Below are 15,883 nucleotides of genomic sequence, written 5' to 3' on the forward strand. Positions count from 1 at the left end.
GTAAAGTTGAAAAGGTCAGTTTGATCTGTATGTTCATGACTGTTTGTTTGGTTATGAGGTCTGTTGGCATGAGCTGAGATTGATTTAACAGCATTAAATCATACAGACATGTTAACCTCATAACCATACCAACTCAGCCAAGCTGTGCCACTCGGTGTGTGCGTTCTTGTATGAGGGGTATAACGGTTCAGTTTCTGTGTCACTCACGCAATACATTTTTAAGATGGGAACCACACAGTTCATACACATTTTAACCATGGCACAAATGTGTACCAAACAGTGGGTGACAAACTGTATGAGAGCAGTTTTACCCCTTGTGTTAGTGTGTGCATGATGGCTAAATATTGTGAAGCATTAGATGTTTGAGTTTCTTTATTTACTCATTGTACACATTTTCCCCATGCTTTGCATCTTTTTGGATGTTTATTCTGTAAGGCAAAGCTAGGAGTTTTATGGCTGCTGAGATCCAAAGACACAATCTTGTTTACATGGTCCTCAAATATCTGCAGACTGATGTATTTAAACTGGCCTTCAGCACTGACACTAATCGAAAAATAAAAATTTAGTTCACAACTAGGGCAAATTTGTGTACTAAATCAGTCTTTAAGGTGCACTCAGTGGTACTTTTTATTTTCAAAAAAGCTTGACATACAGCCCGAGTGTTCATCTCACGGGTCTATATGAGTCTGAGTTCTGTATATATTGTTAAATGTTGTTGGTTCTTATGTGAATTTATGTATTTGTGTCGTCACCAGGATGCAGAGGAAGGCTTGATTGCGTATGAAGAAAGTGGAGTGAAGAACACGCTTCCCTACTATATTAAAGACCTAGAGGGAGGTGCTTACCCACAGGTTGGAGACAAGGTATGTTAGACTGGCACTGTGGCTCAGTGTTATTTGTGCTTGCTGAATATCTCCTTGGACTAATAAAGTAGTTTTTCAACTTGATAATTTGTTGTAAAGTAAACCCTCATGTCTCCACTAGGTGGAGTTCTCCATCAGTGAGGTAAAACGCACTGGACAGCAAAGCGCTGTGTCCCTCAAGATCCTTAATCGTGCTGTTGGCACCAAGAGGCTTCTGGGATACATTGCAACACTGAAGGATAACTTTGGCTTCATAGAAACAGCCAATCATGATCAGGAGATCTTCTTCCACTACAGGTAATTAATGTTTCTCCTTGATGGCTTTGCCTCAGTTTTTTTTTCCTTGTTTGATTTGTTGTTGTTTAATCTGAATTGTGTGCAGTGAGGTGTGTGGGGATGTGGATAATATGGACCTGGGAGATGCAGTGGAGTACACTCTATCCAAGGGCAAAGGAAACAAAATCAGTGCTGAGAAGGTCACCAAAGTTGCAGCTGGTATGTTGCAGAGACTTTTTATTGGTTTGGCATTAATACATTAATATTTGTTTCATGCAAATAACACAACTCTGCGTGTGTCAGTGAATGGTGTAGGAGAAGATGTGAGTAATACCGTGTTCCTGGGGAAAGTGGTTCGGCCCTTGCGCAGTGTGGACCCTTCTCAGACTGATTATCAAGGCCTTATTGAGATCACAGAGGAAGGTGAGTGACACAAGCTCTTTTTTTTGTGTGTGTGGTACTTTTAAAATCCATTTAGAGCATTTTGTAATCAAGTTAGAAACCATGAACTCCCCTCATTTTTAATGAACTACTGTTATGTGCTCAAACATTTCTAGAAGCCAGCAAGGGTCAGAGTTATCCGTTTGGCATCGTTGGTATGGCCAATAAAGGTGACTGTCTGCAAAAGGGTGAGATGGTGAAGTTTCAGTTGTGTACAGTGGCCCAGACAGGACAAAAGATGGCCTGCAATATTGTGCCTCAGCGTAGAGCCCTGGTGGAGTGCGTCAAAGATCAGGTAAACTTACTGATGCAAGAAAGTGAGAAGGTTTTACCTTAAACAACTGGCTAAAAGTGTCTAACTTAAGCCCCCCTCCCCCCTCCCCAGTTTGGTTTCATCACGTACGAAGTTGGAGAGAGCAAGAAGCTGTTTTTCCATGTCAAGGAGGTGCAGGATGGTCTGGAGCTCCAGGCTGGTGATGAAGTGGAGTTTTCGGTTATCCTGAACCAACGCACAGGCAAATGCAGTGCCTGCAATGTTCGCAGAGTCAGGTAAGACTGTTGGGTGTGAATCTGAGTCACATGTAATATTAGGATATTATTGAGCTCTTAAATATATTATATTTATATTGGCTTTTTAATTAATCTAACCAGATTTGTGTTTTGTTTTTGTTTTTTTAATTACACAGTGAGGGTCCAAAACCAGTAGCAACACCACGACCTGACAGACTGGTCAATCGCTTGAAGAGCATCACTCTTGATGACACCAACGCCCCCCGTCTTGTTATTATCAGACAGCCTCGTGGCCCAGACAATTCAAAGGTAAAAATAAACTTGATTGTTGAGTCTAAATCAAAAACTAACTTTTTGCAGGTTTTTAGAAAATATTTGTAAACATTCTTGCTTCAAATACTGCAGTCCAGGATACTTTCAGATATGAAACTTGCCTAAAACAATTGTGACATCTTGATATTGACCTCTTTTGTTCCTACAGGGCTTCAATGTAGAGAGGAAATCCCGCCAACCTGGTGTTACTGACTGAGTACTGTTCACCCCTCTCTTCCTCCTCCTCCTCCTCCTCCTCCTCCTCACTATGGAAGAAACACCTTGAAGAAAAGCAATCAGACAGAGGGCAGAGGAAGGGATTTGTGTGTGTCTGTTTAGTTCGCTCTCATTTTATCTCACACATAAACACAATTCACAGAGTAACAAACCCATCAAGACTTGAAAATTATCACACACAATTCCCTTCCTTTGTCACAGGATCCCTTGCAAAAAAAAAAAAAATCCTCATCTCATTGTCTTCATTGTATGTGTGACGTTTTTGTGTGGGTTGTAATTTGAGCAAAACCCCTCGTGTTGTATGAGCGTGTGTGTGTGTGTGGTATGCATCACATGTAAACTTGTAAGGTTATGCAGAGGATATGAGGGGAAATAAGGGGTTTGTAGTTCTCGCATCTTTAGATTGAGATGTGGGCACTGTTTGACCCGTTTTTTTGTTTCTGCTGAAATTGAAATGCCAGGAATTCTGCACCTGCTGCTGTGTGAGTGAGTTATTGTTTTAGAGTAGCTTTGCCTGTCTGTATTTTGACCTCCGTTATATATACTTTATTCTTCCTGTATCACTTGAATCCTTCTCATGTTGAGTTTCTCACACAGGTGAAGTCGAGATATTGCTGGGCTCTTTCTGCTGAGAAATAAAATGACTAGGGTTCTTTTCGCTCACGTTTTCCATACCAATTCCATAGGTTTTAATATGGATCTGAAAACTTAATAAATTTTCTCTCCGCTCAGAACCCGCTTGTGTATGGTTTTTGATGTGTAAATTACAATTTTTTTGATTATTTTCAAATTACATTGGCTTGTTTTCTTTTTAAACAGCCTTTATTTTAATTCCTGTTTTGATTTCATAAGCTCAATCTGTTTATGGGCAAGTGCAGAATTCCTAATGGCATCTTGTAGCCTGCGGTCCTTTTTATATAGCTCTTTTTCTTTTCACATGTACTTTTCTTTTTTTCCTTTGAGTTCTACTTAATGTCTGCTAATGAATAAATTAAGAAAAAGGTGCCTAAAAACAAACAAAACAAAAAAAAATTGGTGTCTCTATCCTCGAACAGCCACCAAAATATAAGCGCAATTGTAGGGTGGCTCTTTTTTCCCCCCCATGTAGAGAATACTGGTGTGCATCCTCCCCCATACCTGTGGGTTGCAATATATTCTAAGTAATGTGTGCTTTTACTTGGGTGGTCTTTTTGAAAACCTGAATAAAACAAATGTATGCAGGACATGAGAAATGGGGGAAGTGTAATGAGTAAAATTTTAAAACGTGCAAAGAAATTTGATTACATGGATAGAGGCTATTTGCAGTGCTTCTTATGACAAATGGAGCTATAACGGTCATGAATATTCTCTGGAGCACCCTCGGTTTGTGTTGAACCTTAAGGTTCTATATACTTTTGTTAATGGTCTTGAAACAATTGAAATAAACATTTTATGAGAATCAAAGATGTATTATGTTTAATTTTTTATGAGCAAAGCACTGTACAGAACCTTTAAACATCTTCATGCCTTTGCACACTTTTAAGCAAGGTATCCATGAAACCTAAAAGAACCTGAGTTTAGAAGTTTCAGAGTGCTTAAACTCTGGTGCTTCCCAACTGTATGGTGATTTCAGAGCGGTGAACTATCTTATGTTTTGTCTCTGATGTTGGATTTTGGCTCTGAGACCATCGCGTCCACCACTCCCTAAGGTCTTCTGGTCCACTTAGAAGAGGATTTGATATCTGGTTTGCTGAAACAAGCACATATGGGAGTTTGGACTCCAGCGTTGTCATCACCCTTTTTGTTCCAGCATCTCCACATGATCCGTCTGCTGAGATCTGTATTTTTTTGACGCTTGTTTGGGCAGGTTTTGTCGCATCTGCTTGGATATTCTCTCCAGTGACATCTTCATGACCTGTTTGCTGCTGGGAGTTTCTCAAGTCCATCACTTGCAGTTTCTGTTTGTACTCTTCCAGCTTAGCTTTGCACTCAGCAGCTTCTTCTTTTATCTGAAGGAACTGCCTCTGAAGGTCTCTCTCAAAGACTTCCTCCACCTTGAGCTCATTGAGCCAGAACTTGAGCTGCTCCTCTTCTTCCGACAGCAGCTCGGAAAGCTCCCTGGTAGCTTGCTGCTGCTCTAGCTCAAGGATCAACTGGTCCGTTGACTTAATTTTGTGCTTTAGTTCTTGCAGACTTGCCTGTTGTTGGACAACTAGATTTCTTAACTCTACAGTCTCTTTACTCTCGGTCTTTTGATGGATTGTTTGGACCACTGGATTATGGGTTTTCAGGTCCTCCTCTGTGCCTTTCCGTTCCTCTTCCTCTCGTCTCTCACATACAGCACTCTCATCAGTGTATCTCCCACGGTTCCCAAGGCAACTGATCAAAGGCTGATGTGGTGCAACTCTATTTTTGTCTTTTTTGTCTCTTGGCTCCGGTGTCCCAGAAGCCAGGGAACTTTTGGTTGTGTTATCTGAGTGCCCATTTCCTTTTTTGTCCTCCTTGTCTTTCCCCTTATCTTGTCCTGATTGCTGCTTCCCGCCTCTGCCCAAGTTTTCCAGCCAACCCCATGCTTCCTCCATTAGCGTTAGCGACTTCCGCTTGGGTCTCTTCGGTTCCTCAGGCGGTGGCTCGGAGTGGATGCAGAGGCGTGACAGCGGTGGGAGGCTCTGGCGGTGTAGGGCGATTGCCCCGCTGCCTCTCCGTGCTCTCCCTGTCCCCTCCGCTCGCCTCATTTGGGCTTTGGGCTGGTTTGTTTCTTCCCCAAGGGATGGACCGATATGCTTCAAAGTGAGCTGCACCTCCTTAGCTTGCTCACCATATTTCTCCAAGGACTCCAAGAGACGTTCATCTGGAGTCACATTACGTTCATAATCTTTGAATTTTTCTCTCAGAGTGTATCGACCAGTGCGACCTAAGGGAGAACAATATTAAAAGTTATATTTTTGGGACAAACAGATGCTTTTATCCAAATATCTTTTCATCTTAAGGAGGCAATATAACACAAGAAGAGCTAGCAATACAAACTTTCAAACATTGTCCAGAATAGTACAAGCTAGAATAAACTACTTCTTTAATATTATCAGGGATTTGGCTGTTTGGAGAGTCAGAGCATTCATTTTTAATCAAAACATCAACTGTAACCGTTTTACTCACCCTTCTTTCATTCCAAAATTGTCCTCTGTGGAACACAAAGATATTTTGATATGAACTGTTTTTGTCCATATAATGGAAATCACTGTGGTCCAAAACAACTTTGACTTTAATGGTTTGGACAAAAACACTGACAAAATATCTTCTATGTTCCACAGAATAAATAAAGTTGCACAGGTTTGGGACAATACGAGGTTGAGTATATCATGACCAAATTTTTATTTTGGAGTGAACTGTCACTTTAAGGCCTTTAAGGGCATTTGAACTTCTTATGAATGTTCAGTAGTTTCAGCAAATGCTTGCAGACTAATTGTATGATTTCTTCATGTTCATGTTTTTGACAGTTGTTTCATGAAATAATTAGCTCCAAGATGTTGGCCCAGATTAATTTACCAAGTGCCCGTGCTAAAGCGATGACCACCTCCTGACATGTTGTTTTGTCAGTGACGCTAGAGCCCTGCGCGGGACTGTTTTCTTAAACCCGCACCCGCCCGCTCCCGCTGAATGTATGACCAGGACCGCCCGCTCCCGCAACCTATGTGTTCCACTCCCGCCCGCGCCCGCAATGTTTGTGTCCACTCCCGCCCGCAGCAAAGGTAAAACCGCCCGCTCCCGCGAGATTTGCGTTGGGTCCCGCGGGTCCCGCGGGAGCCCAAACCCAATGCAGCCCTCTAAGTGACGCCACAAACTATGCGCTGGACTCCTTCGACATACACCTTTACTTCCATTCTAAAAGAAAAATAAATCAGATGTTTGTTTCTTCTGTCTAAACCTTTCTGTAAGCCTAAAATGTCACATTCTCAAGAAAATGTCAATCCAATAAAATGACTTGTTCACTCCATAATAAATATTCACCCCCAAGTTGTATTCACTCAATAACGAACTACTGATCACTGGTTTATGTAGAGAAAAAATGTAATATGAACATTCAGTAAGCCAATGTTGTAATATAGCATTTTGAATATGAACAGAATAAATCTATTTTTTTTAGCAAGTAAATGATATACTATCATATGTGGTTGTATAGATGGTCGAGTTCATAAAATTAGATTCTGATTTTATGGAGGGTGTGTACTGTACCTGTCTTGATGATCAGAAAATTGAAGCGTAGTAAAATCCTTGCACTTAGATAAGAGGCAGTTCGGTATATGTTGTCCTGGTGTACATGGAAAAGTCTTCTTGTCATCCTTGACTTAGCTGAGCAAGTACAAATCCTTCCCTTCAGTAAACATTCAGATCAAGACTGATAACAGACTTTGGCTGTAGATGTTGGTATGTGTGTTTGTCTACAGTGCAGTACATAAATTCCCTAGACATTTTTTATTTTTTTTTGGATGCTAATTATTTTGAATTTGAGTAAACATGTTTACATTTGACTTATACTGGGGCCAAAACAGGGCTTCAGTTACTAAACATGCTGTATGTTTTCTTAAAATCTATACTATATCTTAAAAATACTTATGTCCTTGCAGTCAGATGTTTAAGAAAACATGAGCACAGACAGTTAAATAATGAATATACTATATGAGCTACTATTTAGTCAAAATAAATATAGGCACCATGAAGTGACCATTGATTTTTTTAAATAATAAATCAGTAAATAAAACATTTAACACATTTTATTTTGTAATATGAAATGGTATTTTGATGAACGTTTTAAGAAATCTACATATACATATTTTCTGCCTTGATTTAATTAGCTGATAATCAATTAGAAAAAAAAAATCAAGTTAAAAAAAATGAATGTAACTAAATGTAATCCATTTGAAAGGTATTTCAATTTATCTAAAATTTCAGAAACATCAGACAGAAAAAATAGGGTGAGTTATAACTAATAAAAATTTGTATATTTTAAAATGTCTGCATGAATGTATTGTGGTTATCAAATGTACTTGTGGCTTCTGTATATTTGTTTCTTTTAAAAGTGGTTCTGTACAAAAAAAAATGTAACTTTAAAATAAATTATACAAGATACTACAATGCATTGTGGAAAACTGCATACTGATTACAGGGCCATAGTCGTCAAACATTTAGACCAGTAGTATTTTGAATAAACGCAGGTGTAAAGACTTTTATTTTGGAAACATTTCAGACGGACAAAAATAAGGTCAGTAACGTTACTTCACACATGCATTCAGCTTGAATCGTCCGACGTTGTTTGACAGATAAACATGAAGATTGTAACATGGAATATAAACGGCATACGAACGTTTAAAAATGGCATCAAGAAAATTTTGGATTCATTCGATGCCGATATAATCTGCGTCCAAGAGACTAAAGTTACCCGTAAGTGTTTTAAAGAAACGCGGGACTTTGAATGGCTTGATAAAGCACATGTGCCCTATTTTTAACAATTTAATAACTTTAACAGCTCAGCATACATTTTTTTCAGGTGACCTTTTAGATGAGAAGACAGCAATTGTTGATGGCTACAATTCATACTTTAGTTTTAGCCGAGGACGAAGTGGATACTCGGGTAAAGCAGCCTACAGAACCATTAAACGACAGTAAAGTGACTTAAAATTAAATCTGGAATGTTTTAAACACCGGATTCATGTCCATATTTTTAATTTTTAAAAATAAACGTAGCCTTGTTTTTACAATTACTGTCTGCAATGAGCAACCTGAATTTCTCCATGACCAGGCGTAGCGACCTACTGTAAGGATACTGCTACCCCGTTCCTGGCTGAGGAAGGATTGACAGGTCTGCTGGCCAATCAGGGAGAGGCTGTTGGTTGCTATGGTGTCCAGGTTGAGTTTTCTAGTGAGGAGCTTCTGGCGCTGGACAATGAAGGAAGGGCTGTCATCACTCAGCATCACTTCATGTAAGTTTAAGGATCTTGGACATTAACATGTTGTGAACGTTGTTTTCACATATTTTTTATTATTCTCAGTGGCAAAGATGGACCACAGAAGCTGACCGTTATCAATGTTTATTGTCCCCGAGCTGATCCAGACAAACCTGAGAGAAAACAATACAAGCTCCAGTTTTACCAGCTCCTCCAATGCAGAGCTGAAGTCATCTTGAGCTCAGGGAGGTGAGAGAGAGATCTTACAAAAAAGATCTAAGATGTCTATTTGTTTGATTAACCCATTCCTCTGTCACTCTTCAGTCACGTGATTGTATTGGGAGATGTTAACACTTCTCATCGACCCATAGACCATTGTGACCCAGATGATGTGGTAAGTCCTTTAACGTGTTCCTCCATCATTATTTCAAGATTTCTGTTAACTCCAGTTGTCCTGACTAGGGGTGACAGTTCATAAAAGTCCACAGTAAAAGCAAAAATGCACTGTATAATGCAACACAGTCACAAACAATTATAATATATTTGCTGATTAATAAAGTGCAACAGTGCCCACTTTTTAGTGATGCTGGTTGCGAACATATTTTTCCCATTCTTTTTTCCATAAGGATTTTAAAATCTTAAAATCCTTAAGAGTTATAAGTCATGAACCGAACTAACCAGCTATGAGATAAGGCAAATTTTGATTTGAAGCAAAAAAAGCATTTGAAAATCGGACCAAAAGATAAAAGGTGCTCAACAGTTCAGTGTACTGAACATCTTTAATGAGGGAAAGAGCTACAATGCCAAGAAGCTTTGAGAATTGTAAGGTCCACGTGAAGGTATCCAATGGTGGATGAATTATATTATGAACTCAAATTTAGGTTAGAATGCCAATTATTATTGATCCTTCATAGGATAATTTGTCTAGACATCTGATTATTCTATTTAGCTCTTTAATCTTATTGTACTCAATCATTTGCATTCTCATGTCGCTCAGAGATATCGCATTGGCCGTTAGCATACCTCACTGTCACATACTCGCCAGCCTTGGTTATTAGACAGAGGTAATTGACAAATATTTTAGATGGCCGCTCTTATATGCTTGCTCGTTCTAAAAGTACTTTTATTTAGTCCCCATAGATCTGTACACACTTGAATAAAGCAACATTATCTCTAGTCAGAGGTCACAACCACTACTACAGTAGATGTGACCCTGGACCACAATACCAGTCTTAAGTCGCTGGGGTATATTTGTAGCAATAGCCAAAAATACATTGTATGGGTCAAAATTGTAGATTTTTCTTTTATGCCAAAAATCATTAGGATATTAAGTAAAGATCATGTTCCATGAAGATGCCAATATTTAGATTTTTTTGCACCCTCAGATTCCAGATATTCAAATAGTTGTTTCTCGAACAAATATTGTTCTATCATAACAAACCATACATCAATGGAAAGCTTATTTATTCAGCTTTCAGATGATGTATAAATCTCAATTTTTAAAAATTGACACTTAAGACTGGTTTTGTGGTCCAGGGTCACATATGGATAAGCCGACCAACATTACTTTAAGTTTCCCTGATAGTGTCTTTGGTATGGTCACGCCATTCATGGCTTCCCATGTACACTTAGATAGAATAATATTACAATAAACAGAGGTTAGGCTCACCCTATTTAGGTTGGTCGAACAACATCCAGTTGACCTAAATGGAAATTCCCTTCAAGCCCTTACAGTCTAAGTACACTTGAACTAATACCAAGTGTTAGCCGGATCTCTAAAAATCCAGTTGTCGTACCGTTTAATCGGTTACTAACCTGACGCAGAAATGTGGTAACAAAGATACAACATAACCTACTAGAGTTCATAATTTTAGAGTAAATGGAATCAATTCAAATGTAGCAATGTATTATTAGTCAGGTAAAATGTATTATGCCAATTACAGTCAATTCAAAGATAATCAATACAAGACACCAGACTCTCAAAGATAAATCTAAGAGTAAAAGATGCATACCTGACTTTAGAAAATACATAGTATGGAGTGTATGGACAGATTGGACACACTCCACACTACGGGCTCTTCAGGCTACAGAATCGCCTGATCCTCTTGCAACATTTCCTTAAGTACTTCAGACCAAGACAAACATCCTCCAAATGGAGACAAGAACTAACAATTAGGATTTGCATTGATTAAGGCCTAGACGTGTTAACACCATTTGGGTTCATATAGTTATTTACATGAAAGGCACTGGGCACACCCTCGATAGTAATCAACTTATCTCTAAACTCAGGATCTGTATTACCTTAGTCTACTTGTAAGATTGAGACCATTGTACCAGACGCATAGAGACAGTTCAAATGATACCAAACATGACTGTAAATAATACTTGCATTCACGTAGAACATTATACTATTGACCATTCTGAGTGAGCTAAGTGGTGGGAGGATGGAGAAGGGGAAGGAAGCGGATGAGAAGGAACTAATACATAGGTGAGAGAGACGTTTTCCCGCATATTCTCTCAGTGAGATGTGGAAACATATGTCTATGTTAATACACTGTGTGTGTATTGTCCGTCTCAGAAGATCAAAGTGTCTGAGGTTCTATATCAGAATCAAATAAAAAAAAGATGGAGGAAATATAAAAGTATTGATTTAAAGATGTTGATTAGATGTAGATTTTTTTTTTAGTTATCTGATTGATGGAGATTACAGAATCATGGGTAATGTTGTTTTTTCACTGTTAAAAACAAACATTTAAAATGTCAACTCAACCAGAGGTCCCTGGCTCAAATTTTTGATTTTGCTAATATTTTTTTCTAAAGAAAAACAGACATATATAGTGATGAAAGCCAAAATATTAAATGTCATGGATGAATATTTAATAGTATTTACTATTTAAAGTAATCCACTTTTTTTAAGAGGGGGTCAAAATGGCAATTTTCACCTGAGATTCAGAGCCAAATTACAAGAGGGTAAAAATGACTTCGGAAAGATGGCAGCATCATAATGTTATTTTTACACAGAGATTGGTAGGTCTGTTAGTAAAAATCTGACTTTAGCAATTACAATTGTTTTGATAGAAGGAAACAGGACACATTCCTAGTTTCAACATTACTTATTCTTTAGACATTCTGCTTTAAATACAGTAAGTATTAGCTGTATACAAAGTGACCAACACCTGGTTTTCAACCCCTAAAAATAGGTAAAATATTCAACAATCTGAAAATGGAGCTTCATTGAGATCCCCATATCTCTGGGACTGAACAACGTAGGGCCTTAAAAATGAAGATCCCAAAAGAAACGTTTATTAAGGACTAGAATCTAAAATCATATTGCAATATCTTTAATACTTCTTGAGTTATAGGCGTGCAAACTTTGGACTTTGGAAAAAAAATATTTTCAGACAGGTATGTTCAATGCAGTTGCTTTGACAGAAGTAAACGAGATACATCTCTAGTTTCAACATTATTTGTTCTTCAGACATTCCTCTTTAAAAGAAAAGAAGTATCATATTTTTGCAAATTGACCCACATTTGGTTTTTGACCACTGAAAATGTGTACATTTTAACAATTTACTCCTGGAGCCATATTGAAATTTCAATATCTCTGGAACCGAACATTATAGGGCCTTAAAAATGAAGATGCCAAAAGGAAAGTTTGTTAAGACCCAATATCTAAAAGGGCATTAAGATCTTTAATACTTCTTGAGTTACAGACATGCAAACTTTGGAGTAAAAACTTGAAAAGTGCCGTTTCCCCATTTTTGAATGGTCTCCATTGGCACAAAATGCAACAAAGATTGCTAAAGTCAGCAGATTTTACTAATAGACCTACCAATCTCTGTGTAAAAATAACATTATGATGCTGCCATCTTTCTGAAGTCATTTTTAGCCCCCTGTAAATTAGCTCTGAATCTTAGGTGAAAATTGCCATTAGTGGATTACTCAGTAAATATTCATCAATGACATTTAATATTTTGGCTTTCATCACTATACATGTCTGTCTTTCTTCAGAAAAAATATTAGCAAAATCAAAAATTTGAGCCGGGGAAGTTTCTGAAATTTGGTTGATTTGACACGGAATGACCTTTAATATAATTTATATGTGGAACTGTATTTCCAATGGACCAATAAGATTTAATTATGGGCGGAGTCACCCGATGTTACACACTAGAAATAGAAACTAGGTAACCAAGCAAATGTCTTGTTGCAACTGGATAGGACAAAAGCTAAAATTTACACGGAAGAGGTATATTTGTTTTATCGCGCAAGTTACATACTAGCATATATCTGCTCTTATTACTGTTCTGTCATTTAGGATAACTTTGAAGATAATCCTGGGAGGAAGTGGCTGGATCATTTTCTGTTTGGAACGGCAGAAAAGACTGAAAGTGGAAATACTGAAGATGAACTTACAGACATCTCCCAGAAATCTGCCTCTGGAGGCAAGTTTGTCGACTCCTTCCGCCATTTCCATCCAAAGCGCTCCAATGCCTTCACGTGCTGGTCCACGCTTACGGGTGCCAGGCAGACCAACTATGGCACACGGATTGACTACATCTTAGCCGACCACTGTCTGGTGAAGTCTGCCTTTTTTGGTGTGGACATTATGCCGGAGGTGGAGGGATCTGATCATTGTCCCGTATGGGCGCAGCTCAGCTGTACCGTCCGGTCTAGTCCCAAGTGCCCACCCTTGTGCACACGTCACATGCCAGAGTTCACTGGCAGACAGCAGAAACTCTCACGCTTCTTTGTCAAAGTTTCAGAGAAAGATAGGTTTTCTAAAGTCTCTGAAGAGAGTCTACCTGGATCACAGGATTCTGGGGAAATTCGGGAAAACCTGAATCCTGTAGTACAGGGAAACAGTGTTGCAAAGAAGAGACCTACATGTAGAGAAAAAGATGCAAATGCATCCAAAGCCAAAAGAAGCAATCAGATGAAAACTGAAGGCAATGCTAAAGGAAGTCTTTTAGCTTTCTTTAAGCCTAAACAAACACCATCGATTCCTTCCATTGGAAACTTGAGCCCGAAACAGACAAAATCCTCTGAGGATAGCCCAGGTAGTGAGAGTGACGTCAGAAGCTGCCCTAGCGATGTGCAAACGGAGACCAATCTTTCTTTGGTAACAGAGATGGAGACTGAAAATCAGGATGAAGTGGAAGGAGAATCGACATCCATAGACAAGTCAAAGGACTGTAAGAAGGGGCCATGCGCTGGTTTTTGGAAAGCGGTTTTGCATGGGCCTCCTCAGCCGCCACTGTGTAAATCACACAATGAGCCCTGTGTCTTACGGACTGTGAAAAAAGCAGGACCTAATTTAGGCCGGCAGTTTTTTGTATGCGCTCGTCCTCAAGGCCATGCCTCCAATCCTCAGGCTAGGTGTAATTTTTTTGCCTGGGTAGATAAAGGGAAGTAGGATAAACTCAAGGAATCTGTATGCATACTGTATATTTCATGTTCTGATTGTATATTTTTGTTTTATATGTAACATTTTTATTGTGCAACAAACAATTTTAAAGGATAAATAATGCTCTTTTGAATTTGGTTTAGTATCATACATTTCTAGCTTCAACATTGTTTGTTCTTCAGACATTCCTCTTTAAAAGATTCAAATTACCCACATTTGGTTTTTGACCACTAAAGATGTGTATAATTGGGGGGGTTTCAAAATTTCCCAATTTTGAACGGTCACCATTGGTATGTAATACAACAAAGCTTATTAAAGTCAGCAGATTTTGCTAATATACCTACCAATCTCTGTGTAAAAAAAAAAAAATCTTCAGAAAACAAAAAAAAATGTAGCCAGGGAATTTTCTAAAATTTGGTTTTGACACTGAATGACCCAATACTGAGTTTAAAATTAGTCAGCTGAGCAGGAATTCATTTGTTGGAGAATACAAGCCTCTTAATATAAAGGTTTTGTTGTTCTGGTAAGTACTATGTGTGGAATAACTGCAATGAATTAAAATAACACATTCAGTTTTAAGTGTAAAACCTTTGAGAAATATGATCTTGTCTTACAATATCTAGCATTAGTAATTTATTTATATATTTATTTATTTTTTGCTTTTGCCTTTCTGTTCAATTTTCCAAAATTTCTGTTCTTTTCGTTACTTGTTTCTTTCCTTTCATTTGTTCTGTCTCTCTCTTATTGGCTCTTTTTATCTTATCTTTTTAGTTCTTTCGATTTCAGTTTTCCTTTTCCTTTAATTTCTTTAATTTTTCTTTCCCGTTTCATTCATTATTTCATTCATTATTCAGCCCATTTGCTCTGCCTCGTTGAGTTCTTTCCCTTTTCCTCATTTATTATTTTTCTCATTTCTCTCTTTTGCCTTGTTCATTCGTTTTCCCCCCCTTGATCTTTCGTTCTTTTTGTCTTCCTTCCTTTTACGGTTCAGATGGTTCTGGTGTCTTTTATTTTGATAAACGTATTTCCGGTTTGGGTTTTACATCCTGTAAAGGGAGCCGTTTTCAAGTTGCTGGATAAAATTGAACGATGCGCTAAAGAAAATATCGACAACAGGTATTTCTTAAGGTGTAATGCCTACAGATATTCATGATGGAGAGGTAAGTTTATCAACTCTGCGTCTACGCGTTAAAAACCGTGTGTGTTCTTGTTCGATCGTTGTAAGCTTGTCCAAAATGGCGAGTGTTTTGGTGACTTCTTGTCGCGAGCGTTTATGTTACCTCCGAAAACGCGCAAAACCGATCAAATTTTAAAAGGATGCACGTCAATTAGATGACAGCTGACAGATGTGATAAATATTAAAATTTGTTTAATGTCTACAGTTTTACACTTGACGAAGTACTATGTGTTCCATTATTTTTCATATATTTTTTAAATCATTAATTGAATCCATGTATTCATATGACACTGGTCAGCACAGATAATTCTACAGGTAAACATTTTTTTAAATAATGCAAATCATAAGCGTAAATTATTATTCACAAATTTGTGATCTGTAAGATTTTTAAAATGTTTTTGGAATAAGTCTCTTATGATCTCCAAACCTGTATTTATTTGATAATGATAATAATACAGTAGAAACAGTAATACTGTATTCACCCAATATAAAAATAACTGTTCCATATTTTAAAGGGGTCATATGATGCTGCTAAAAAGAACATTATTTTGTGTATTTGGTGTAATGAAATGTGTTTATGCGGTTTAAAGTAAAAAAAACACATTATTTTCCACATACTGTACATTATTGTTTCTCCTCTATGCCCCGCCTTTTTGAAACGCGTCGATTTTTACAAAACTAATCGGTCTGAAAAGCGAGGTGTGCTCTGATTAGCCAGCTATCCAGTGCGTTGTGATTGACC

General features: G+C 38.0%; 4 protein-coding genes across 10 annotated transcripts in view; 3 read left to right on the forward strand and 1 right to left on the reverse strand.

The window, feature by feature from the left end:
• Positions 1-3,670, forward strand: part of csde1 (cold shock domain containing E1, RNA-binding) — an 18,921-nt gene extending 15,251 nt beyond the window's left edge. For 4 of the 6 annotated variants that reach the window (XM_016542197.1, XM_016542198.1, XM_016542193.1 and 1 more), the window contains 9 exons: positions 1-14; positions 756-863; positions 985-1,160; positions 1,246-1,358; positions 1,443-1,562; positions 1,697-1,875; positions 1,966-2,129; positions 2,267-2,399; positions 2,572-3,670. In XM_016542197.1, coding sequence (XP_016397683.1) covers positions 1-14; positions 756-863; positions 985-1,160; positions 1,246-1,358; positions 1,443-1,562; positions 1,697-1,875; positions 1,966-2,129; positions 2,267-2,399; positions 2,572-2,619 — 1,055 coding nt within the window. In that variant the 3' untranslated portion in view covers positions 2,620-3,670. The remainder of the gene's footprint in view (positions 15-755; positions 864-984; positions 1,161-1,245; positions 1,359-1,442; positions 1,563-1,696; positions 1,876-1,965; positions 2,130-2,266; positions 2,400-2,571) is intronic. The other 2 variants (XM_016542194.1, XM_016542196.1) reach the window with 1 other exon arrangement.
• A 528-nt stretch (positions 3,671-4,198) lies between these two features.
• Positions 4,199-6,549, reverse strand: rassf11 (Ras association domain family member 11). Its single transcript, XM_016542199.1, has 3 exons — positions 6,452-6,549; positions 6,165-6,228; positions 4,199-5,532 (listed from the first exon to the last, which is right to left on the reverse strand). Exons 1-3 carry the CDS (start codon positions 6,497-6,499, stop codon positions 4,214-4,216), a joined length of 1,431 nt encoding a protein of 476 aa, XP_016397685.1. The 5' UTR covers positions 6,500-6,549; the 3' UTR covers positions 4,199-4,213.
• A 1,325-nt stretch (positions 6,550-7,874) lies between these two features.
• Positions 7,875-14,171, forward strand: apex2 (APEX nuclease (apurinic/apyrimidinic endonuclease) 2). Its single transcript, XM_016542125.1, has 6 exons — positions 7,875-8,057; positions 8,164-8,247; positions 8,416-8,596; positions 8,666-8,809; positions 8,885-8,954; positions 12,876-14,171. The coding sequence occupies exons 1-6, from the start codon at positions 7,943-7,945 to the stop codon at positions 13,971-13,973; spliced, it is 1,692 nt and encodes a 563-aa protein (XP_016397611.1). The 5' UTR covers positions 7,875-7,942; the 3' UTR covers positions 13,974-14,171.
• Positions 14,172-14,940: 769 nt separating this feature from the next.
• LOC107731256 (ligand-dependent nuclear receptor-interacting factor 1-like) overlaps positions 14,941-15,883 on the forward strand; it is a 6,086-nt gene continuing 5,143 nt past the window's right edge. Inside the window, exon 1 of one of the 2 annotated variants that reach the window (XM_016542291.1) lies at positions 14,941-15,080. In XM_016542291.1, the coding sequence (XP_016397777.1) occupies positions 14,956-15,080 (125 nt within the window). In that variant the 5' untranslated portion in view covers positions 14,941-14,955. Of the gene's footprint in view, positions 15,125-15,883 lie in introns of both variants that reach the window. The other variant, XM_016542292.1, reaches the window with a different exon arrangement.

The sequence above is a fragment of the Sinocyclocheilus rhinocerous genome, unplaced genomic scaffold, assembly GCF_001515625.1.
Source record: "Sinocyclocheilus rhinocerous isolate Xijiao unplaced genomic scaffold, SAMN03320098_v1.1 scaffold1600, whole genome shotgun sequence".
Lineage (NCBI taxonomy): Eukaryota > Metazoa > Chordata > Actinopteri > Cypriniformes > Cyprinidae > Sinocyclocheilus > Sinocyclocheilus rhinocerous.

Excerpts from the sequence above, each read along its gene's own strand:
- rassf11 (XM_016542199.1), bottom strand. The coding sequence starts at position 6,499 with ATGGAAGTAAAGGTGTATGTCGAAGGAGTCCAGCGCATAGTTTGTGGC. Across the intron at positions 6,229-6,451 it reads TCCAGCGCATAGTTTGTGGC|GGCTCTAGCGTCACTGACAA; the intron begins GTCACTTAGAGG and ends AGTCCCGCGCAG. Across the intron at positions 5,533-6,164 it reads CGCTTTAGCACGGGCACTTG|GTCGCACTGGTCGATACACT; the intron begins GTAAATTAATCT and ends GTTCTCCCTTAG.
- apex2 (XM_016542125.1), top strand. The coding sequence starts at position 7,943 with ATGAAGATTGTAACATGGAATATAAACGGCATACGAACGTTTAAAAAT. Across the intron at positions 8,810-8,884 it reads GTCATCTTGAGCTCAGGGAG|TCACGTGATTGTATTGGGAG; the intron begins GTGAGAGAGAGA and ends GTCACTCTTCAG. Across the intron at positions 8,955-12,875 it reads ATTGTGACCCAGATGATGTG|GATAACTTTGAAGATAATCC; the intron begins GTAAGTCCTTTA and ends TCTGTCATTTAG.